This window comes from Danio aesculapii, chromosome 5 (genome assembly GCF_903798145.1).
Source record: "Danio aesculapii chromosome 5, fDanAes4.1, whole genome shotgun sequence".
Lineage (NCBI taxonomy): Eukaryota > Metazoa > Chordata > Actinopteri > Cypriniformes > Danionidae > Danio > Danio aesculapii.
The window spans coordinates 40223562-40249194 of NC_079439.1; the positions used below are offsets into that span (position 1 = coordinate 40223562).

A 25633-nucleotide genomic window follows, 5' to 3' on the forward strand; every position below is an offset into this window, starting at 1 on the left:
TTTCGATGTTCAAGTAATCATAGCACAAGTGAGACATAAATTTGGAAATATTTATTGTTTTATTTCTTTAAGATATCCGGATCACTTCCAGACATTACAGTCATTCTCCCCATCCACATACAATCGACAGAATAGCCTCTTTCCTGTAACAAACAACTATGGCTATGTGACAAATGAGCATTCCCAGAATACTTAATATTACAGTTGATTTGAAAGCAAAGTTGTCAATCAGATCTACAGACTTTAGGACAACTCATTACACAGTATTGTCAGTGATTTAAAATGGAAGACCCTGAACCAAACACTAATCCAGCTGAGAGGTTATGGATGATCTACTGTAAGCTGAAGAGCATCACACTGTTGCCCAGTGGTGTCTTGAGTTTATGGCATGTAAAGTAAGAGTTGACGTAAAGTTTGTGGTGATCAGAATTCCTCCTCTGCGTTTCGGGTTCTGGAAGCTTTTAGCTGTTTGAGGCGCTCCATGCAGTCCGTCAGACTCCTCTCTCCGTGCACCTTGTTGTCACGAGTCCTAACATTCACCGTGTCGCTGCTCTTCTCCTTCTCACCCACCACTGTTGTTAAAAACCATGAAAGGTAGGATCACAATTAATCCATGACCACTGTATAGCTGTCATTTAAAAGAGCTGCAATTAAAGGGATAGTTCACACAAAAAAGTCATCATTTGTTTACCCTTTACTTGTCACAAACATGCTTGAGTTTTTCCCTGTTGAATAGTTCTTTTGAAAACTGGTAAACATAGATTTTTATAGTATTTGTTTTTCCTACTATAGAAGTCAATGGTTAAAGTTTCTAACATTCTTCAAAATATCTTCTTATTTGTTCAACAGAAAAAATAACTAAATATTAATAATAATGACAGATGCATGTTTGGAATAACTCAAGGATAAGTAAATAGTGAGTAAATGTTCTTTTTTTTGGTGAACAATCCCTTTAAGAACTCGGATTATAAATTGGAAATCAAATGTATTATTTCCGATGTGTAACAAAACTTGTATAACATTATAATAAAACAATCACAACAACATAATATTAGCATGTCAACAGGATGCAGGTGAATTGCAAAACTTGTGCAAACGTACCATATTCACTATGATCAGATGCTTTGTTAAATAATGTTTTTTTTCAGCACTTTAATTTTCTTGTGCTCATTTTGTCATTGTGATGAACTTAAAGCAGTGTTTCCGGGAAGTTTGTTTTCAACAAACAGTGCACTGCAAAGGTACTTCCAACTACTTTTTTATTTCCAGTCAAAAAATGATTTAAATTTGCTGTGAGTATGGAGTGCTTGCTTTTTTATAAAACAACAATACTTGTGACCTTTATTTTGTCAGTTATAAAATAGATATATGGGCAGATAGTTATAATATTTGCATAAATTGATGTTGGTAAACAGGAACACACCAAGATTTTTTTAAACTGTCTAAACCAGGGGTGCCCAAACTCGACCAACCACAATCAGACACCCTTAAAGGTGCAGTATGTATTTGTATATGTTTGACACCCAGTGGTTGAACTAGGTATTGCATCCCTGGATCAAAACAAATGCAAGGGCAGGTTGCCTGATTAAGGCCACCAACAGGAGCACCTGACTAAGCGGATTAAAAAAAATGTTCTAAATAAAAGCAACAGCACGTGATAGAAGGAATATTTTCATATTAAAAGGAGTTTTTGTCCTAACCAATACCTGAAATTTACATTTTTGAAATGGCTTCTATTATTTGCTGCTGATGACATGCTCACCTCAGGTGCTTTATTAAGTGTTAAATGCTAATAATGCGAGTTTGAATGCCATTTTACATGACATTTATTGTCATACTACTGAAAGCAGCAGCAGAAATTTCACCTTTTTCAGATCTTGAAAATAAAATAAACCGTTTGAAATTGAACTTTAAAACTGTGACCCAGTGTAAGCCAACACATATCAATCATTTATACATTTAATAAATGTTAAAGAGGTTTAATATGTATTAATTAGATTATAAACCTTACTATTTCGTGAGTGAGTGCATATTCTGTTCTTTTGAATGGCTGCATTTAAATTTCTGTCGTGTTTCGTCTGGTGTGAACAGCCTCATCACGGCAAATCTCATCACGTAGCATGTTGTTAGGACACAGTGGTTACAATGTAACCTGCTCACCCAATGTTTACGTTTGTAACATTTACATTATTTGATAATTAATAACCTCATGTGGAACTTTGAATCTGTGTCTCATTTCGGAGTCCGCTACTGTCCACTGGAGGTCACATTTCAGTCATGCATGCATGCTTTGAAAGCCTTTTTGAATGAATGAAATGCACTCTTTTCCATCAAGGCAACCGATTCCGGGTTCGGAAATATAATGGGCTAAATTGGCATCGGCCGGGTTGAATGACCAAATCAAAGACAGATGTTCCGACACAGAAAACACGTTCAAAGCAGAATGTTTGACTTCAGCATTGTTTTTCAGATAAACAAGAATGTTCACCAAGCATGTTTCTTAAATATCTGCAAACATATTATGGTATTTTTATGCTTTAGAAAAGGCAAAAACTTAGATACAGCACCTTTAAGACCCAGTATACAGAAAAATATATATATATATTTGTTTGTTTCGGCAGTCCACCAAAGCAAAGTTTTTTGGGGAGTTCGTATTGGTCCTAAAACCTTTACGCCACCATTGGGTCAGTGACAACAATGCAATCTATGAGTGTGTTCTTAAACTATGCTTTTGTTGATGCAGTTCGTATTCTCAAAGTTCATATTTAGGCATGAGAAACACAATGTGTTCTGGATCATGAGTAGCACATCCTGAGTAGCAGCGCTGGTACAGATGTATATATTTTAAAGACACAAACCAGACGAGCACATGAGGGTGTCAGAAGGTTCGGAAACAGTATACTATCACTCAGCCTTTTCGAACTTCTTTTTATCCTCAAACGAGGATCGAAAAACAACTTTGTTTGAAATACACCGGAGCCTTTAGACAGGTAATCAAAGTCTTACTGGGGCTTGCCAGAAAAAATCCTGGCAGGTGTGTTGAGGCATGTTGGAGCTAAACTCTTCAGGAGTTTGGGCAGCCCTGATCTAAAGGGTTTTCTAGAAAAAAGTTGTTGGATCACTTACCTAAAATGAAGTTGTACTGAGCTAACTGAGCATTCCTGATCTTCTTGTTCAGAGTACAGCCTGGGTCCAGGTCCACATCTGTCATCAAACCAACTTTGTGGAACTCCTGTTGTACCTGAGGGTGACAAACTTTATCTTTAATTCTAATCATGGTCTTGTAAGCCATGCTGGAATCAGAGCTGTAAGACAGCAATAAATTCTAAACTGGGAGCAGCATACATATTAATGTTTAACATGCTTATTATAGAACAACTGTATGAAATTATTAATGAGCAAATTTATTTACAAATTGATGACAGCGCATTAATATAGATAGATAGACAGACAGACATTCCATGTGGAATGACAATGATTTAACGTACCAGTAAACTAAATTAGAGCCCTGCATTTGAGGCCAAGACCGTCAGGGCCCGACATTTTTTATGCCCCTAGGGCCGGGCTTTTGGCCGATTTTTACGTCACAGCTAGCCTGCATATCAGGCTTCGGGTCCGATTTATAAAAAACTTTTTAAATAAAAGTTTAATGAGATCTAATGCATGCGGACTGGAGTGCCAGTGATACCTTGCACATAGAGATTTCCAGCCACGTGCAATAGAGAACATAAAGAGAAAAATTGCCAATGGTGAACTTAAAATGGTAAAAAAAAAAAAAAAACGCTAGAGGAAAGGCAAACTTCTGGTCAACTTTTCAAATAGTGACAACTTTAAATAATGAGCAAACTGCTTATGCACAACTTGTAAATTGAGTAAACTCACTGTGTGGACCACATACCGCTTGGATATAGATGTCACTTAAAAAACTAAAACTTACATTTAAAAAACCTCCAAACATGTCTCTAAGACATGTCTCTGATTAAAAAAAAAGTAATAAAAAAACATTAGCTTTCTATTAAATACATATCTGGTCTATTTTAACAATTGTAACAGTATAAGCTGTTTGGCGGAAAAAACATGGGCTTCGGATCAGACTCTGGCCAAAAATTTTGATAAGCTGTTAGACAAGGACAGGGTTACAGCCTGTGCATCTAGGTCCAGGGCCGGGCTAGTGCTTAGATTTAAGGCCCTTGTAGGGCTCTAAACTAAATCTTCAAATTTGTTATTGAACTAAAAACACGTGTGAATGAACTAAAAACACTGACTGAATATGCTAATTTACATCATGATCAGCGTGTATTGATCCATTTTAAAAATAAGGGAGGAAATGTAAAATATTGGTCTCAGAATCAGTCAATAGTTTAATAAAATAAGTTTCAGCCTCAAAAAAGTGCATCTTTAGTAGAGAGATGACAATAAAGTCTAAAGTAGAGTTAATACTATTTAATTAAAAATGACTTAAATTCATTTAATTAAAATGTATTAAACAACAATGCGCTTAACTGATCAAATGTAAAATTACTGTAAAAATGTAACAAAATATTTGCATCTCAAGTAACATTTTTCTTTTGAATTTTCTATGCATTAAAGAATACAACATAAATTTAAAGAATATTTCCCCAAAAAAATATCAAGCATAACATCTGTTTTCAACACTAACAATAATCCGAAATGTTTCTTAAGCCAAATTATCAGAGCTAACAGCTACTAATGTCTGGTGAATAATGAGCAGAACTTACTCTCTGGGCGTATTCATCACAGGTGGGTCCAATAGGAACCACCATCACCTGACGCGGGGACAACCAAAGTGGCCTGTGGGAAATAAAATCCGGTGAACGTTTTATGCAAACATATACAGTAGTGTTATGAATAAATATAATCATGTGACAGTCTCCCTCTTAACCTTACCATTTCCCTCCATAGTTTTCTGTCAGGATGGCAATCATCCGTTCCACTGAGCCCAGGATTGCTCTGTGGATGATCACCGGTCTCTTCTTGTCATCACCATCATGACTGAAGGGAGACGAGGTTTAGAAGATCAACAACTTGCAGTGCAGTAATCAAATAAAACCACAAAATGTCACTGTTGTACAAGGAACTAAAAATCAGGCCTCTGGATGTTCTCTTAGGCCCTCAATTGTATTTATTACACTCATTGTATACAGGCTGTAATGTTTCACTGAGTAAACACACCTTACAAATGTTAGATTGAAGCGAATGGGCAACTGGAAGTCCAGCTGAATGGTGGCACATTGGTGATACCTGCCGATGGCATCCTTTATCTGGATATCAATCTATATCGCAGAAAAAGACAAAATAATTGTGAGGATAGTCATTTATGTTACAAAATGTTTAGGTTGTGCTTTATTCATTTGCTTGTACCTTTGGTCCATAGAAAGCACCATCACCGGGATTCAGAACCCATTTTTCTCCGAAATCATTCAGACTGTTTTCCAGTTGCTAAAAACAGTAAGGGTTTAATAAAGGGATGCTAAATATTCACGATTAATCATGCATATTAACAGAGGTATTAAACACTAATAAAAACACATTGAAAATCGATGATATGACTTGGTGGTAAAATTACAATCTATTCAAATCCTCAAAAAAAAAGATTTTTTAGAAGCAAACTTTAGAAGTACACAAAAGAAGTTTACACAAAAATATTGATCAGAATTGATTTATTTCTGGAGCACTGAATCTTTTTAGAATAAAATATGTGATAGAAGTAATGACTTAACTGTTATTTACTTTATTTTTGCAGCCTTGCTGAACTTAAGAAAATACTGTTAAAAAAATGGCCTAAAAGAAAAGAATCTGCTATAAACTCCAAAATTTTGAAACAGCGGTTTGCTCATGTTTTCTTTTTTTTTATTCTTTTTTTTTTGCTTAAATTGTAAATGTTTTTTACCTTTTCAGCCTGATCCCACACTTCAGGTTCTCCTAGAAACTTCTCAGGCCTGGTGGACAGGTTCAGTTTGAACGTGAAGCCAAACACATCATACACCGTACGCAGGAAGTCCAGGCAACCTTTAATCTCAGACTCAATCTGACAGAAGTAAGAGGAGAACAAAGAATAAACTCCTGATTACAGTTTAAACTAATTCACAGGCTCATGAAGCATATGCCCATTAATCCACTATAAAATAAATATAGGATTACAAAACATTTAGATCAGTAAATAAAAGGAATAGGTTGAAATGAGGTTTTCATTTTAAGCATCAAAACAACAGATGTGTAATACTACATTATGTTGTTATTTTTTGACCATGATTTGCAAAAGACGGTCATTAAAATGTCCAAAATATTTTGTCGGGAATATTTAGAACAAATATAATTTAAATGACGTATAAATAAAAAAAAAAAGTTAATTTTTTTAATTAATTGAAAATTAAAATATTAATATATTATCATATTCGTTGTGCTGATTGTTGACAAAGCATTAGAAACAAGCATTTTAATTAGCATTAAAAACAAGTTATCTGAAAAATAAATTTGATGCTTCCATTGCATTTAATATCTTTCAATGTATATAAAACCCTATTTGTAAATTTGTACTTTTCATTATTGCGAATGGGACCATTCATCTTCGACCAAAATATTTAGAATTTCAGTGTTAACACTGAAAACAAGTGACAAATAGTATTGTGTTTTCAACATAACACACCTGGTCCATAGAGCAGAAGATGTGAGCATCATCTTGTTGGAAGCGTCTGACTCTCGTCAGGCCAGTCAGAGCTCCAGACAACTCATTACGATGCAAAACCCCGAAATCAGCCAGACGCAGGGGAAGTTCCCTCCAAGAGCGCGGCCGGTGGTCAAACATCAGACTGAAAAACCGCAAACAACTCCAGATGAAGAGAAACCTTCTCAAAAACAATTTTCCTTACCAAACATGTAGCATTCAGCAACACTGCCCTGCCTTCCATGATTAACAAACACTAGTATTTAATGTTAGTAAAGATTCATTTGATGTCACCAGGTTTTCTGCAGGTTTCTTCAAGTCAAATTTAAGACTTTTAAGACCATTTTAAGACCATTATGAATGAAATTTTAGACTTATACAAGGTGAAACACTAAGTATTATTTCTAATGGCCTGGTTACTTCTGTAAATCGTTTTTGTATTAATGGAAGATCATGTAACTGTCGCTCTGGGTCGCTGTGGCCATGCTGGCGACAACGCTGTATGCCTTCCGCTCCAGCGGCGAGAGCGTCAAAATTCACTGGTATTTAAAGAAGCCGTTGCAGCATATCATCAGTTACATTCCCACATAAAATCTGCTTTCTAGCGTGAAAATGCTGCATGTAGATCAAAAGATCAAGATGCTTGTGGTGTGGCTTTGCTCCACTTAAGTATTCAGTTATGTATTGTGGCATGAGATCCCCGCTCTTTTAAAGAAAAAATTATATATATAACATTAATGCACATCAGTAACTCGCCAGTAACTTATTTAATGTATGTTGCTGTAAGAAAAACATTGCAAATAATTGGAAATGCGGCGAAGACGTGCGGCGCTGCTTCTTACCACCAGCTCCCATTGAAAATGAATGACTTCCGGCTACTTTAAAGCTCTCGCCTCTTTCGGTGTGAATGTACAGTAAAGGGATGTGTTGCTTTGATTTTCTTTCCCTGTTTAGGGAACTAATTAATTAATGAAGGCCAATTTGGTAGCTTTACTTGGAAATAAGGAAATTAAGACCTACAGCACAATATTTCAGTGAATTTAAGACTTCCTAAGGCCTCACGGAGCCCCTGTGTCACACATCACAGTTTCTAGTTGCTAAAATTGTTTTCATATGCCAAAAGCAAATAATACTAATGGAGTACTACTGAAGTCCAGAGACTATAGTTACACCATGACTTTGTAAAAGATGTGTGTTGTGATAAACACAGTGGTCAAAATCTGGCTACCGATATGTTTGTGTCTGAAAGCTCTAAAATGCTGTCTTTGGAGGAAATCAAGACATGTCCAAATCCAAATTCTACTTCACATCCCGTAAATGAGTGGAAATCGGCAGATGTACGCACGCATAGATTTCGTGTGGGCCTAGTTATGACCTAAGCTTTCTCATGTTAGTTGTATGTGATTGAATCATTACGTTGTCTCAGAAGTCTGTTTGAAATCAGTTTTATACAAGGTGCCTTTGTGCAGAAACACTGCCCCCAGAGTTACCCCAAGCTTTTGAACGCAGCCTTAGTTTCTCAATTCAGGCTTGAATCTGGAAATACCATTATCATCCGTTTGAATGTCACATGTCACAAATAAACAATTAGAAGGATTATGTACCAGTGTCCAGGGCAGTTCATGGGCTTGAGAGCAAAGATCTCCTTCTCCACCTCAAAGGAGAACATGTTTTCGCTGTAGTGCTGCCAGTGTCCTGAGGTTTGCCACAGTTTACTGTTGTAGATGTTTGGTGTGACCACTTCCTGGAATCCTCTCTTCCTGTATTCACTCTACATGACAAAAAAGTACCACAGTACAAGAAAACAGTCTGTGAAAATGCATAAATATTCAAGCGGTTGGCCCACGATAATTAATAGGGTCCTTGAAGTGGACCAACCTATCCATTACATGGTCTAGTGAACCATGACATCCATAAAATGCAATTTAGCATATCCTAATAGACCTCCGCAAAACCCAGCTCCACATCGCACCCTTGTTTTCTTGCTATTGTAAATTTTTTTAATGGATGATATTGGCGTAGTAGTACCAGAATGATCTATGAATTTAAAATGTAGAGGGAAACTCACCCTAATAAACTCGATCAGCGTATTATAGAGGTATGCTCCTTTAGGGAGAAAGAAACAGCTACCAGGGCTCAGGTCATGGAAGAAAAATAAATCTTGCTCCTGAAAAGACAAAAGCAAAGAAAGAGAGAGTAGACATTAAAAGGTGAGAGAAATAATTATGCAGATCTGAAATGTATCTGAGGATACAGATGGATACAAAGGGAAAGAAAAAAAGTTCCAATGAGCAAGAGGGAAAAAAAAAACAAACAACAACAACAGGACAAATGGCTGATTACGCTCGTTCTTTTGTTGTGACAAAGTGTTCCCTGTGTAGCCATCAGTGGGCCCATGAACAGATGGCACATTAAGGAGACAGACATCTGCCTTTTTATGGGCTCGGTCCCTGTTCTCTCCCCCACAGCCCACCTATCAGACCTGTCTTCAGTCACCGCAGCGAGACTCCCCACACGGTGCATCAAATGAGCCCGAGTCATTAGCACACTGAGGCGTCCACATGTCCTCCATTGTGAGCAGTTTTGTCCCCCAAATGTTCAGTGGAAATAGCGTTTTTGCATTCATTTGTCCACAGCTGACTTTTAACTACAATTATTTGCATACAGTAAAGGTGAGCATAGATTCAATGTAGTATTTTACAGTCTGAGTGGTTTGAAATCTCTAAATTATATTATATTATATTATATTAATACATTTTCTTTTTGGCTTAGTCCCTTTATTAATCTGGCGTCACCACAGCAGAATGAACCACCAACTACCCTTCCAGCTGCAACACATCACTGGGAAATATTATATTATAACATATTATATTATCTTATCTTATCTTATATTATGTTATATTATATTATAATTAATGTTAAAAAAAAGTCATTGCTTTTATTGAGAAAGTGTACATTCAAATAATCAAAGGATGAAGCAAAACTACTAATGATGATACAGAATTGTATGATGAAGGCAGCTCTCTGCCGAAACACCTAGGTTTTTTAAAGATTAGCCATGTGATTAAAGGCTTTTAAATATTTTTTTCACATCTTTCGAGTGCCTTGGACTGATTTCAGCTGTTTGTTCTCATGAATCCCTTGCCCAAAGAGCACCGAAACTTTATTTGGGCTACACCAGAGCAATTTTTGTTCTATTTTAGATGATACAGAATTCTTTGAAATAAATCCAGTTCTACTAAAACGGTCCTTACACCTTTTTTCAGCACTTTACAGGTGCGGCAAACTACATATATAATTAGTCACATTTATATCAGATGATTTTTGTTAAAGTATTCTATAGCATATGGGGAGCAGAGCTTTCAGTCGCTCTGCTCCCAAACTCTGGAATTCTCTTCCTCCTAACATTCGCAACATTGAATCTCACCCACTGTTTAAATCCAGACTTAAAACTCATCTTTTCAAAATAACTTACTCTTTATAACTGCATACTACATTCTGTATCATTTCCTTGTATTTTATCATTTTCTATATTTTTATGCTGTCGGTTTATTTTTAAATTATTGAATCGTTTATATGTTGTAAAATTTTTAACTATTGAATTGTGCATATACAGGTTGTACAGTGACCTTGGGATTCTTGAAAGGTGCTTTAAATAAAATGTACAGTTGCAATCAGAATTATTAGCCCTTCCGAATTATTAGCCCCGTTTCTTTTTTCCTAATTTCTGTTTAACGGAGAGAAGATTTTTTTCAACACATTTTTATTCATATCTGACTAGATATTTTTCAAGACTCTTCTATACAGCTTAACGTGACATTTAAAGGCTTAACTATGTAAAATTGGGTTAACTAGGTAGGTTAGGGTAATTAGACAAGTTATTGTATAATGATGGTTTGTTCTGTAGATTGTCGGAAAAAATACAGCTTAAAGGGGCTATTAAATTTGACCCTAAAAGTGTTTTTTTTTTATTTAAAACTGCTTTTATTCTAGGCAAAATAAAACAAATAAGACTTTCTCCAGAAGAAAAAATCAAAGGGGGGCTAATAATTCTGATTGCAATGGTATTATCATAAGTAGTATTCCAGAAAAAACATTTGAAGGCATGTTTACCAAGCCCAAAATTGAATTACTGTAATTTATTCGCATTAACTGTTGTTTACTTGCATCTTTCATCTTACATTTATTTTTTATTTCTATGCATGGTTCACTAATGAAGTTGTAAAATCCATCCATTTTGTTTTCTGATATTGAAGAAAATAAGTCGCTGATGTATACAGTGCTCAACATAATTAAATACATCCCATTTTGAAAATGAATATTTTTTATCCATTTCTCAGTGAAGTGATTTCTCATTTAAACAAATGCACCAATTTTATAATACATTTTTATTAATAAATTAAACAATTTATCAAACAGATATTTATTAAAATAATACTTTAGTCACCAAACATATTTAGAAACTGAAAGATAATACAATTAAATTCAAGCAAAATATTGCAAAAAAAAAAAAAACCTACAAAATTTCAACTAAATTTTTCAATGTTTTTTGCTTCTCTTGATTTTTCCTCTCTTTGAAATTCGTATTTTAATAATTTTCTTTAACACATAAATTTGGGTGTACTAGTTTTTGGACCGTTATCATAAGTTATTTTGTTAGATAAGTTCCAGATTTGGCTTCAGTACTGACTAAACTAATGTATATACATAAATATAATATTGTATAGCTTCCTATTAAAATATGAATTTAAAAGTTAAGTATTATTTATCAAATATTGACAAAAAATATTAACATTTTAAATATTTTAAACATAAAATATATAAAAATAGCTTCCATGTTTATAGTTTTACATTATTTAAGAACTCATGCTCATGAGAGTTTTTTTTAAGTATGTATGAGTCCGTAGTGTGTTCCATTAGTATATTTAATTCCTGTCACCCAAGTATTTAGATAAAGAAACATTTACATAATCCATAGGAGAGGATTATCACTTACGCAGCATTTTGCATATTTGGGGGGGGCCAACGCGTGAATATAGTTTTCTTATGTTTTAGTTATGTGCTTCCACATGCGCATTTCATTTTTTTTTTTTTTTTACTTTATATGCAAACAGCACCTCCATCTGTTAATGGGAAAAATCTCTGACATATTTCAAATAAACTGGATATTGATCATGTACAGTAGTAAGCATGTAAATTTTCACATTTCTATATTTACCCGTCCTAGTTTGCGATGATCCCTGTTCTTGGCTTCTTCCTGGAATTTCTCCCATTCCTTCAGCATCTTGGGATCAGGAAAAGAGATGCCATAGATCCTCTGAAGGCTCTCCATGTCAGCTTTGCCCTCCCAGTATGTAGAGGAATTCTGGGTTGAACATCATATACATCACTTGGGATTATACATCAAGCTGTAAGCATCGCATGTCTGATATACAGGTCAGGATAACCGAGGACTGAGGGGGGGAATGGAGCTCTAATTGTGAATAAGTTGCACTTTAAAATGTTGGGTCACACTTTTAAATAAGGCTTCACTAGTTTATGTTAGTTAATGTGTTTTCTTAATGTGATACTTATTCTTCAAAGTTCACCATTTACTAATGCATACCTAAAATCCAAATTCATGCTTGATAACATTAAGTAATGAACTGTGAGTTGATGTCAACTAATAATGAATAACCTTATTTCCATTGACTAACATTAGCAAAAATGAATAAATACTAATATTAATGATTAATAACTGAACGATGATCAATAATTAATTTACCGTTCATCATGTACACGTTTGCTCATGTTGGTAAATACTTTACTAACATTCTTTTAATACAATCCTATTGTAAAGTGTTCCCAAATGTTGCATGGATATTGTGAAAAATCAATAAAAAAAATTTAATTGCACACCTTGTGGATCTTCATGGCCTTGATTTTTCCAGTATGTCTTACATGAGGCCCTCTGCACAGATCAATCAATGGTCCACACCTACAGCAGAAAATCATTTATTTAACAATGCATTTAATAAATAAAATGTAGCCATATTACACGTTTCATTATAATTTAAAATGTTCTCTCTCTCTCACACACACACATATACATATATATATATATATATATATATACACATAATCACCAGCCACTTTATTAGGTACACCTCTCCAACTGCTCATTAACGCAAAAGCACTTAAAGCACGAATCATCTCAGACTAGTTTCGGAAATATGACAATGTGTTAACTGTATTCAAATGGCCTCTACAGTCACCAGATCTAAATCCAATAGAGCACTTTTGGGATGTGGTGGAAAAGGAGAGTCGCATTACAAATGCACAATGGACAAATCTGCAGAAACTGTGTGATGCTATCAAGTCAATATGGAGCAAAATCTCTGGGGAATTTTCCAGTACATTGTTAAATCTATGCCACGAAGGATTAAGCCAGTTCTGAATGAAAAAGGGGGTCCAACCATAGACTGTAAAATATATGGACGGAGCATCCGTGACGTCACCCATAGGTTTCTGAACACTGCAAAAGAAGCTACAAGTAGGCGCGGCCAACCGTCGCCATTTTGTTTGCGCGTCATCGCACCCACGGCGGGATACCAAACAAGGGCAAAGAGGCGGAGAGTGGGCGGAGCTACAGACGCCTGCTGGCACTTTGCTTAGACCTAGCAGACAGACTTTACTTTAGGAGAAACGCTTGATACTTTATTACCTGCGACTCGTTTGTGTTCTGACCACATGTGCTTGGCTGTACACTATATCAATAAAGTGTTTAGACTTTCAAAAACACTGTAGTAATACATTGAGCCACTAAGCAGTGTTCTTATGATGTTTTTCTACAGAAGGAAAACGTGAATTACTTCCAAACACTTCAAATATAGTGTGTGTTAGTAAATGCAAGACTACTGATGAACTCCAGGCATACCACTGTATGATAACGCTTCAGATGACTGTTCTACAGCATACAGCTAATCAATCTGTCACATTCTGGAGTGCTTTACGGGTCTAAAGAAAAATATTAATGATAAATGATCTTAAATAAAACAAATACATTTATAGAGATGGTATACAAGTATATAACTACTCACATGGGAAACGAGGCCACGTGAATGGTTTGTGAGCACAATTAAGTGCACACAGCATCCCATATCATCTGATAATTGTAAGAAATAAGTCCAAAAGGCAGATGACTGTGTAAAGCCACATAAAACAACACAAAAATACGATGAATATGCCGAGATCAGTGGCTAATCTGCTGGATTCAGCTGAGGTGAAGTGACGGCGACCAGCGAAACCTAGCTGTCACTCAAGTGGCCACGCCCTTAATTATGCAAACTTAATATAACCTAAAATAAAGGAAATGGATGAGTTATAAAAAAATTCACCCCCCTCACAGTTGTCATGGAGGGTAATAATAGCTATATGAACCAAAATCGTTCTTTGTACCAGGCTGTAAACACTTTTTTTTTTTCTGCTGTAAAGTTGGCCATTCTAACAGTGGGCTCAATTGCAACTTGCTCTATTATGGAGCCAGGACTAGCGGAATTTTGATGAATTGCAGTTTCAGTTACTTCCGTATTGGCTTCCCGAGAGAGAGCGGGAGGTTGCCGCTTGGGTCCAACCCAGTACTAGTAAGGTGTACCTAATAAAGTGGCCGTTGAGTATATATTTGTATTATATTTTGAAAAGTAATTTATTCTTGTGATGTCTAACGTAAAAATAAAATAATTGTTGAATTTTCAGCAATAATTATTTCAGTCTTCAGTGTTGAGTTATTCTTGTTAAATATGTTAATATGCTGGTCAAGAAGCTTTACTTATTAAGCATGTAAAAATGACAAGACTATGTTCCCCTTGACAATGTAAAAGTTTTAACTAACATTTCGATCTTCAAAACAGAAGCATAAAAGCATATAAAAAAATTTTAGAAGTACAAAACGATAGAATTAAAAACATAAAAAACACACACAACAAAAGGCATACTTTTAAGCTATTAAAAATCATACCTGTACACTGTAGTGGTTGGGGTGGTAACCTTTTCATTCAGGATCCTGCACTTGAACTTGTTGTACTAGATAAGAGAGATGCAGAATTCACTGGCCTGAACTTTAAGGCACTCGGGTGTTAAAGGTTTATTCATAGCATGAGCTTATATTCCTGTCTCAGAGAAGAGAACCACCTACCTTGAACATCTCCAGCAGAGTCTCCTTCTTTACCTCTAGCCTCTCAAAGGGCTGCTTCTCTTTGATGATCTTCTTACACAGGTTCTCCAAACAGGGGAAATCATTACTCGATACACCTCTGCGAACCGGCAGGCGAGGAACAGAGAGGATAAAGAAAGTAAAGTGCAAAGGTTTCATTAAAAAAACATAAGCTCTTCCTAAGTAAAAAAAGTGCAAAGGAACACTAAACACCTCACAGATGTCACCAACTAAAGAAACTTTTTCAAGCCGCAGTCATTTTATATGAGAAATGCAAAATATGCTCAGAAAGCTACTTGTTGTGGACCTGACAGAGCCGCACAACCAAACAAGCAGTGAAATTACCAATATGAATAACATTTGCATAAATTGCCTTTTAACAAGTAAATTACTGCATTTATTAGTTTCCTTCGTGTTTATTGAAAGCCTCTGCGCGGATGCCGGCCAGATTAAAGGTCAAGTAATTGTTGAAAGGAATGAAAAATACATTAACAAAAAGAACAAAATGATTTATTTCTTGAAGACCTACTATGCTGCAGATTAATTAATATGACTTTCAAGCTCAGACTGACATTTCTAATCAGCGATTGGTAAATGGACACAGCGGTGACCTGCATTAGCATTGATAACCGAAGCAATGAGAAGGATATTATAATTCGACACCTGTAATCTACTTTGTAATTTTACGGTTCTACTAATTCCCAATCTAAATCATTCTCAAAAAATAAATAAATATTAAAAAGTAAACTGAAAATGTGTTTGACTTACTCATCATCAAGATACATATCGTAGTAAAAGCCATTTTCGATGGGTGGTCCGTAACATAGGCATCCACCATAGACTCTCTCCATAGCCTCTCCCATTATGTGAGCACTTGAGTGCCAGTAAACCTAAAAAGAAAGCATTATTATCATAAATAAAATGCAATTATGAACTACCATATACAAGTAATATCTATATCTAAGGGACATTCTACCAGTAACTTACATTTTAACTAATAAAACATGTAACAGGGCCTGACCTTTAAGCATGTCTTTCTCAAAAAAAATATAGAACGCATCTTTGATCACTGTCACTTCCTTTTGAGTCATAGCCTTCAAGGTGTATTGCATACATTTTATGTTAAATTTAACGCAATTGTGACAGGACGGACCGAAAAATGGGAACACTTGTAAACTTACTTGTATTATATATATTTGTAGTATTTATTTGTAGAATTTACTTATAATTTCACGTTTTTAATCAATTGATGTGAATGAGAACAACTTAAACTTGCTATTTCTAAAGATTTTTTCTAACAACACTAACAAAACTGTTAAAGTTGTAGATCCAATTGGGCTGAGGACAAGGACAATGACAGGGTTTGTACATTTGTAAAGTATTTTTTAATAAAGAACAAAAACCTAAGAACCAAATGAATGACATATTCCTTTACAGAACAACTGACAGAAATCAACCATCAGTGCATTTTAGAAAGCTTTGGGATGAAATACTGTTTTAGTCACCGTATTTATATTATTATTTTAGGGACAGATCATGTTCATTTCTGGTAGAATGTGCCCTATAAGTCTACATAAGCGCTACTCGTTTGTTTGTAAATGAATAAACGTACTGCTTGTGCTTCTTCATCATCAAATTTGAGAAACACTAGACTGCAGTCTTCCTCTAAGGGCCTGTCCAGATCCCATACCCCGTTGTTCACTTTGGAGATCACAGTATTATCAGCGAGGCCTTGACTGTTCAATAAAAGCACATTATAAGTCAAGTACACTTTTATTGTCATTCCTAATAGAATTTTAGAAAAATTACGAAAACATGGTGTTACATATTAATTTTAACATTCCATAGATATAAACAGACTACAGAACAGGCCTAAAACTTAAAAAAATAAATAATTTACATACACATATAACTGCGGGTTGTTTATAAAGCCCACTCACCTGTATCACACTCATATATAAAACACACTTTTCCTTGTTTACAAGTCTAGGATTCTAATATACCACTGCACACTATGAAGACACATAGTCCCAATACAAATTCAGTCCACTGAGTCAATAATGCTACGCCAATACAATCAAATGAACAGAGCAATATTTTCATTGTACTAAGAAGCTTTGTTGCTTGTAAAAATAAAAAAAAATTAATAACTGTGACCGCTTTTATTTTTGCAATATGGTTTCATTATGTAATGCTAGTTAATGTATTTTATAACAATACATCATGATCACCTCAGTTAATAAAAATTAAGTTCTTGTTAACTCAGTGCAATAACTAATGTAAAAAAAAGTTTTTTACTTTAAGATTATAAAAATGCATAAGTAAATGCTGAAGTATGATGAATAAATGCTGCACAAGTTTTGTTCATTACTAGTTCATGTTAGTGCATAAATTAACACTGTAACATTTTGTCATTTGTAATTTTCTGCAATTACTAGTTTAGACTTGAATTAATTAACTTTCAACTCCTAAAGGTAGATGACCAAACTCTTATTTTAATGGGTGCAACTCTTCAATAAAATGGTTGTTTAAATGCACCAAACATTATTAGCTATATTCAGTGAGAAATTATTACAATATTCACTTTTAAAAGCAGTTTACTCACTGAACCCCTTTCACAAGCATCAGCACCTAAAATCCTTGAAAGTTTTAATAATAAAAATAAAAAAAAAAAAAAAATAAAAAAAAAAAAATTCATGTAGATTTATATGTACAGGTATGTATAAAAAAAAGTCTGAAAGTCTTTATAAGACCATTGTGGAAGTTTTTTTTTAATTATTTCAGTAAATACAATAGTAAAAATTCACTGCACCCATTCCCATTTACTTCACTCTAAGTTTACTCAACTATGAGGACTTCCTCTGCTGCAGGGGTGTCCAAACTCGGGCCTGGAAGGCCAGCGTCCTACCTAGAGAGTTTAGATCCAACTAGGGCTGTACGATTTGGGAAAAATATTTAATTGCAATTTTTTTTTACAGATATTGCGATTTCGATTTTATTTGCAGTTTAATTTTGCAGTCAAGCTTCAGCTCAATAATCTGTATTGTAGCTGCTAAGTGAGTGTTGAAAAGATATTAATTCAACATTTATTCAAATTTGTTTTTAAATATTCAGAAATTAAACTTTTCTCTAAAGCAAGCAGTAAGCTCAAATAAAATGACCTTACCTTTCTGTAAACAAGTGCAACTCAAATTAGGGAGATAGTGTAGCTTATTTTAAAAACAAATACAGAACACTCAGAAAACTAAAATGACTGATAAGAGGCAGATTGAAAAGTTCTGATTGGGCAGAACGAAAGTGTGCTCACACAATTGGCTTGTAAGTCACACAGACGGCAGCCACGCATTTGCTCTGCGATGAAGAAATTAAATAATACACATTTAATCCATGTCACAGCCAATTGCGATTCAATTAATCGCACAGCCCTAGCTCAAACCATAATCAAACACACCTGAACCAGCAAATCAAGCTCTTACTAGATATACTAAAAACTTTCTTGCAGATGTGTTGAAGCAAGTTGGAGCTAAACTTAGCAGTACACTGGCCCTCCAAGACCGAGTTTTGACATCCCTGCTATACTGAGAAACCCAGAAATGTGAAAAGGGTCCTTTATGCGGAGCACGTTAGACACACACACACACACACACACACACACACACACACAATGATCTCTAAAAAGCTGCATATCTAGAAAGAAATCCACTGATTATTTTTATGAAAAATACTATGATTTTGCAGTGTAATTTTGCAGAAGCCACAAAATTTAGCCATGGAAAGTCTGTTTTTAAGTTATTATGTTGTTTTTCTTCAAGTTTAAAGAGAAAAAAATAAATAAAATAGAAAAATCACAAAATAAGTTATCTCATGCGGTTTAGTTTAGCCACTAACCTGATCCCACAGGCAACCTGATAAGGTGTGGTCTTCCAGGACTCTCCATCTACGACTTTTCCATCAGGCAGTGTGATCTTGATAGGCTTGCTTTCTTTTGTTGCTTTCTCAGCCAGAAGGGCATCATGCTCTTCCTTCAGCTTGTTATAAATGGACAGGCGCTCATCAATGTACTGTGGTGGTGGACTCAGCTATAGGGAAGAAAGTTATAAAAATAATGACCTTGTTATGCAAAGTCTGTTCATTAAGTATGTTTCATATATAATAAACCATTTCAGCACTTAAAGTCCTCATGAACCAGAAGCTGCGATCGTAATTTTTTTCCGTCTTGTGACGCAGCTTCTAGAGAAATGAAATAATTAATAATAAAACACTGCGCGTGGCTTGTTTGTTCTACTGGGAGCTGATTGGATGTAGTAAAGTAGTAAAGATCAACAAAGAGGTTTTAGAAGAGTTATTACAACAGAATCATCCTCCACCCCATTTCTGTTTGTTGTCAAAACTGACAGTTGGACCAGCGTGGTTAAGTATGCTCAGAGATGTAAAGTAATAAATTACAAATACTCAAACTACTGTAATTGAGTACTTTTTCTCAGAAATTTTTACTTACTCAGTATTTTTAAATATGTGTACTTTTACTTCCCCTCAAGTACATTTTTAGGCCAGTTTCTCTACTTTTACACCACTACTATCCTTTAACCTGCAGTCACTACTTTTTTTTTTTCCTGTCTATGGGGATTTGAAAAATCAGTCCTGCAATTCCTGTCCAATCAAATCGCACTTAGACAGTATACCTCATCATACTAAACAACCTTAAGACATGGAGTAAACTGTTTGGAAGCATTAAAAGCGTTCAAGAAGATACTTTACATGCAATGACCCAGAGACGGTTTAGACATTTCAATTAAATATAAGAAGGGAAACATTTTTTTTCTTAATGACATGCACAGATGAGTTGTTCACCACAAAACTAGCAATGTAAGTTAACAAAATCATATGGTTAGTTTTGATTTTTGGGGACTTTAATGTTCTAGGAATTGTGCTTAAAATTAAGAGCCCACCCCATTTTGTACTTACATAATGTGTGGAATACTAGTCACAAGTATATATATGAGACATTTATCTTTCAAGTTTATTAGAATATGTATGTTAGTGTTACAATACAGTGTGATACTCTACAATAACATTGTAATGTGTGTTTCCATTGTTCAGTGTGGTGCAAATGAATATTTTTAACCATTTTTCACAGACCTCAGTCTTTCCACCTGCATCTCCAGCGGCATTCTTGTTTTTCTTCTTCCCTCCATCTTTGCTATTCTGAAAGAAAGGGTGTGACGTTGGCTGTTACTGTTACCTGTCACTCAGCTGTTCATGTCAACAAAGAAACACAAAGCTCAAACGTGTCACTCCACCTAATATGAGAGAAACTATGCCTTACTGCAGAGCTATAAATAGCAAAAGGATAACAAATCTATTAAATTGAACAGCACTCTAACAGAAAACATGACATGTCATTTATAAGACAGCAAAACTATAAAAATAAGTAATGTTTTGACAGCAACATGCTTTGTATCAGATATGAGACTAACATTAGCCAGTCTGCTAACTGCATGTGCACTGATTAGTTACCTTCTTTTCGTCCATTTTCAGTTCCTTCAATTGTTCAGTCACACTCTCATCCGCCATAACTACACGAAAAAATCAAAAACACGAACGAGCAACGCGATCCAACAACTTACAGTTTAGAACAGTCCTTACTCGCCGGCATACACGTTTACCGGATGCTACAGGGAAGCCTGATGCAACGATATGATGCAACTTGGGTGTTGTCCGTGATTGGCGACTCGCATTGATTGACGTGAGTATAAACCAATCATCAAGCAGAAGCTGTCAGTTGCGGCGCGGAAAGATGATGCAACGTGATGTAAAAGGTAAGGAAGCCGCTCTACTGTATATACGTGCAGTTTTGCATACGTGCAATTAAATTTAACGTAATATGTGGTTTTAATTATACTGATACAAACAGCTTAGTTCGTGCTTACCGCCTTTCTTTATTCCTAACTGTAAATGAATGGGTTTGATTTGCCATGCCAGCTATGTGATCTGGCGGCACCTAGTGGTTATATATGAGAAGGGCGAGATTTTAATAACGTGAAACCGTGTTTAAAAGCAGCTCATCAGAAACTAATTATACCAAAGGAATTTGTTTGTATTGAGTATTTATAGCAAATCTGCTGGATACGACAATAATGGGGTCTACTACTAAGCTAGTGTATTATTCTATAGGCAAGGGACTTCAACTGTTTGTTTTTTTATCAAATGAGGATCAAAATGCGTTTCTGGAATATTATTATTATTAGTAGTAGTATTAGTATTATTATAAGTAGGCCTATATGAACATGTGAAATATACCCTCTTCTGATCATGTTTAAGGCATCGAGACAGGCTAAAATTAACATTCTACTTTAAAAGTCTGTATATTATTTATATTCACATGCTCTGGTGTCAGTGTTATCACTGTGTAATAGCAGAGCATGTAAATTTTCTTTATACGCCATTGATGAGGATTTACATATTCATTTAGAAAAGCTAATTGTTAAGCATGCCCAAACAAAGCCTACGAACTCAAGGGTGTTTTGGACTTTAAATGCCAGTGTAAATAAGCCCCGTGGACTTGCAGTAGACAAAATTGCAGTAGGACACCTGGCACAATAGCAGGCAATCGTGGAACCGTGTCATCCAGGGTCTTCGCTTGCTTGAATGCACAATTTTTTTAGCTCTTAAAATTTTATGCTCCTTAATTTTTAAACCCTGTTTCTAAGGACATTTGTCAAATCCACCTACTCTCATGCATTTTTGAAGCATGAACCAAGATAACATAAAAGACAGCACAGAAGACTGATAGTACTGAAAGCAATAAGCTTGAGAGCCTTTTTTACAGGGGTTTCTTTTGTTTGCAGTCAAGGAAAAAAACAAAAAAAAAAAAAAAAATGACAAGACATGGTTACTTTTGATGCTCTGCATTGCCCAATGAACTGCATATAACTGTGAGGTGAAAGTCGGATGAGGTTTCATCTATTGCACTTAAGAAGATGATTGTAGTGTCAGGCAGACTTGAGGGTCTCTGGCAATTTCATGGTCCTTTTAAGGTTATTGCACTGTCCTCAGTTCACTTAAAAGAAATGAAAACACTCTTCAACACAAATTCAGTGTCAACATTTTGGTTGCTAGTATAATGAGACAAAGGCGAACGATTGGAAAAATATTGGAAAGTAAAAAGATGGAAATGTATATGTTGTAGGTGATATTCTCATTATGCTGTATTTTACAAAACAATTCTAATCATATAATAAATAATAAAAATAAAATTTAGGATAGGAGGCATGGTGGCTCAGTGGTTAGCACTGTCACCTAACAGGAAAAAGGTCGCTGGTTGGAGCCCCAGGTGGGCCACTTGGCATTTCTGTGCGGAGTTTGCATGTTCTCCCTGTGTTGGCGTGGGTTTTCTCTGGGGGCTCCGATTTTCACAATAGTCCAAAGACATATGGTACAGGTGAATTGGGTAAGCTAAAGTTGTCCGTGTGTGTGTGTGTGTGTGTGTGTGTGTGTGTGTGTGTGTGTGTGTGTGTGTGTGTGTGCTATAGGTGAATTTGAACAAATAAATTGCATAGGGTGTGAATGTAAGAGTGTATGGGTGCTTCGCTGCATAAATCATATGCAGGAACACATGTAGCTGGCGGTTCATTCCGCAGTGTCGCCCCCTGATAAATAAGAGACTAAGCCAAAAAGAAAATGAATAAATGAATAAAAAATTATGATTTTTTTTCATATATGTGGTTTATTTCAGGGATGATGCCAAAGTGCAATGGGTTTCCTCAAGACTCCTCTCGTGGGTTTTATTATGGGCGTTTTCAGTTAATAAGTAAAATAAGATATGTGGTAAACATAACTTGACAGAACATTTTGGTTTATAACATTAACTACAGAGACTCGCTCTACAAACATTCCCACTGTACTGGATGTGCTTTGAAACATTTGTTTTATAAACTGCTTATAGCTGCTTCAAAATGTGTGTTTTCAGTATGGATGTGGCTAATTTACAATGTAGAATAAAAAAGCTATTTTATTCATTCATTCATTTTCTTTTCGACGTAGTCCCTTTATTCATCAGAGGTCACCAAAGGGGAATGAACTGCCAACCAGCATATGTTTTACGCTGTGGATGCCTTTTCAGCCGCAATCCAACACTAGGAAACATCCATACACGCTTATTCACACACATACACTATATGGCCTATTTAGTCCATTCAATTCACCTATAGCGCAAGTGTTTGGACTGTGGAAACCCACGCAAACACAGGGAGAACATGCAAACTCCACACAGAAATGCCAACTGACACAGCCAGGGCTCGAACCAGCGATTGCTATTCATAAATTGAAAAACTCTTTTGTAAAACCCCATAATAATTATTGAGGGAACCAACAGTAAATGATTAACCTGGGCTTTAATGTCATCCTGTTTTTACGATGATGGATTGTTCTACTTTCATAAAACAACATTTCATAGTACTTCAATTTTTTTTCTTTATGCAAATCACATGCTAGGAAAGCTGTGCTCTCATTGGTCCGTTCCTGTGTCATTTTAAAAAGCCCCTATTTTGCATTATAAAAGCTCATATTTTGGTTTGGGGGGTCACCAACAACAGGCTGATATGCATGCATGGTCAAAAACACTTTCATTGTCTTAAAATATGCTTTTTTAAACCTAATTATCACAACGACTCCCATATGATTTGTTCAGCAATTCATTTGTTCCCAAACCCCTCCTTGGCACGATGCTAATCTACGCTGATTGGTCCGATGACCCAGTCTGTTGTGATTTGGTTGACTGGGTTCAGTGCAAGACAAAAAGAAATGCCCACCACAGTTATGAAGTAGCAGAGTATGTTTGAGCCTAATGCAGGAATGCAATAAAGCAATGCAGTTAAACACCAGCATATTACTCTACTCCTAACCCTAACCCTAAGTAACAACAATGGCACGCATTCATTATTAATCCACACAGTGACACTTGAACTATTTTGAACTATAAATTGACCGCGTCGCTTGTGTTTATGAACAGCTGATAGTGGCCATAGCAAAGGCAAATGGCAGAGGATCGCGAGCACAAAACGCATTTAAATCGATAAAGGAAGAAGCATGCGTTGCGTTTTTAATACGGTTTTGGACGCGATATGTTAATAACCCCATAAAGATTTAACCTGAGAGATACATTACAAGCAATGATCTATAATAGATATATGTGGAGCAATTACAAGTTACAACACACAATTAAATACATAGGCAACAATTTTAATCACACATCTGGAGGAAGAAGAAACCGGGCCATATTAACTGTAATAGTTACTGACAAAATCCCAGTCAAAGTCTGACAAAGTCCCATACATGATAATCTCTGCTGCTCCTTCCTTTAATAGCAAACGGCAGATGACTCCCGCGTTGCAGAGTAGGTTACTGTATTAAAAATCAGACAAAGGAGAGGAACAAACATAGCATTAGGTTGGCTATATTGTGGTATTGTTGTGAAAATTAACTTTAACCCTATATTCGCCGCAGCTGAATCTCCATCTGTCAGTGATCGCCATCTTCGCGTCATGATCAGTCCTGTGATCCCCCGCGCTCTGCTAGTTTCTGAAGGGAAAGGAGCGTTCAAATTTTACCGGAACCGGCACTTCATATTTTGTCATATTTTAATCAATAGTTTTGAACACGGTGCACTTTCAGATTTAACCCATTGCTGGATATTTTTATTCACTTAGTGCTGTGCTACACACTGCATGGAAGGTCATTTTCAAAAACCCATAATAGGGGTTAAGACCAATTTACAAGATTTTTTTTTTCCCTGCAAAATTTTGTTGTGGCTTCATATAGCTGCCAATGTCCATTAAATGCCTTTGACATTTCAGATAAATTGTAAACATTTAATTTTATATATAAGAGTTGGTTCTCAATCAGACCATGACCACTTTGTTCTGGTGAATTGTGGCTTCACATATGCCTAAACTGGAGAAATGCACCAGATTATGACACAAATGCTCCAAAAATGTCAGTTTGAAAGTACCTATAAAAAAACCCTTAAAGGTCAAGGACTTTCCTTTCGTACACTTTGAAGTCAAAGACAGACACACTTTTCCTTTAGGAAATGTGAATATTGTCTGGATTATCCTCTTGTTTGTTTAATTCCACCAGTTTTCCATTCATAAACAGGCCGAGTGGAACAGGTGACTCAAATGAATTTCGGATGGGGACAAAGGGCCTGTATCTACGCTTTTAAAACCGTTCTCTCAAAGGATAGGCCACTAGCTTATGCAAATCCACCCTGTGCATGTCAGTAATTTATTCCTTGGAAGTCACACAGGCTTCGAAACATCCACTGGCCTTCGAGAAAATGCTTCTGAGACATACGGAAGAAAGAAAAAAAAAAGAGAAATTGCATGCAGGATTATTTCCTGTGATGTGATGTCCTTATGGTAATTGAGCAGCCGCTTGGCTTGTAGGTGTTTAAATTGATTGTTGCGGTTTGAGTCTTTAATGGTAATACATTCTTGTACGGTTGTGCAGGAAGTTTGTATGACTGCCATTTCTCGTTCAACCTCAAGGTAGCTCAAAATGATAACTTCTGAATATTATCTCAAAGGAGAGAATCATAATGAGTTTAGAGACCGTTTCTTTATCACAAAAAGGAACTTGCTGCCCTACTGGGAATACCTTGTAAATCTCAAAGTAATGTTTAGTGCCATCACATTATCCATCAAAGACTGACCTCCCCTAAACTCGCTCTGATAATCAACAAAGGAGAAGTGAGTCCT

The 25633-nt window shown here is 35.7% G+C and overlaps 1 protein-coding gene across 1 annotated transcript; it reads right to left on the reverse strand.

Moving 5' to 3' along the window:
* Positions 1 to 36: 36 nt before the first annotated feature.
* Positions 37 to 20561, reverse strand: tars1 (threonyl-tRNA synthetase 1). Its single transcript, XM_056458174.1, has 19 exons — positions 20394 to 20561; positions 20016 to 20081; positions 18765 to 18955; positions 16489 to 16612; positions 15645 to 15766; positions 14859 to 14976; positions 14682 to 14746; positions 12584 to 12662; positions 11904 to 12050; positions 8754 to 8852; positions 8290 to 8456; positions 6668 to 6830; positions 5912 to 6049; positions 5383 to 5460; positions 5194 to 5294; positions 4909 to 5013; positions 4740 to 4812; positions 3127 to 3241; positions 37 to 572 (listed from the first exon to the last, which is right to left on the reverse strand). The coding sequence occupies exons 1-19, from the start codon at positions 20448 to 20450 to the stop codon at positions 424 to 426; spliced, it is 2157 nt and encodes a 718-aa protein (XP_056314149.1). The 5' UTR covers positions 20451 to 20561; the 3' UTR covers positions 37 to 423.
* Between the last annotated feature and the right edge of the window lie 5072 nt (positions 20562 to 25633).

What these genes read in the sequence shown, in the direction of transcription:
- tars1 (XM_056458174.1), bottom strand. Translation starts at nt 20,450, where the DNA reads ATGGCGGATGAGAGTGTGACTGAACAATTGAAGGAACTGAAAATGGAC. An exon ending in TCTTCTGCTCTATGGACCAG is followed by an intron (nt 6,050 to 6,667) that starts GTGTGTTATGTT and finishes TACTTCTGTCAG; the next exon opens with ATTGAGTCTGAGATTAAAGG. An exon ending in GTGCTTTCTATGGACCAAAG is followed by an intron (nt 5,295 to 5,382) that starts GTACAAGCAAAT and finishes TCTGCGATATAG; the next exon opens with ATTGATATCCAGATAAAGGA.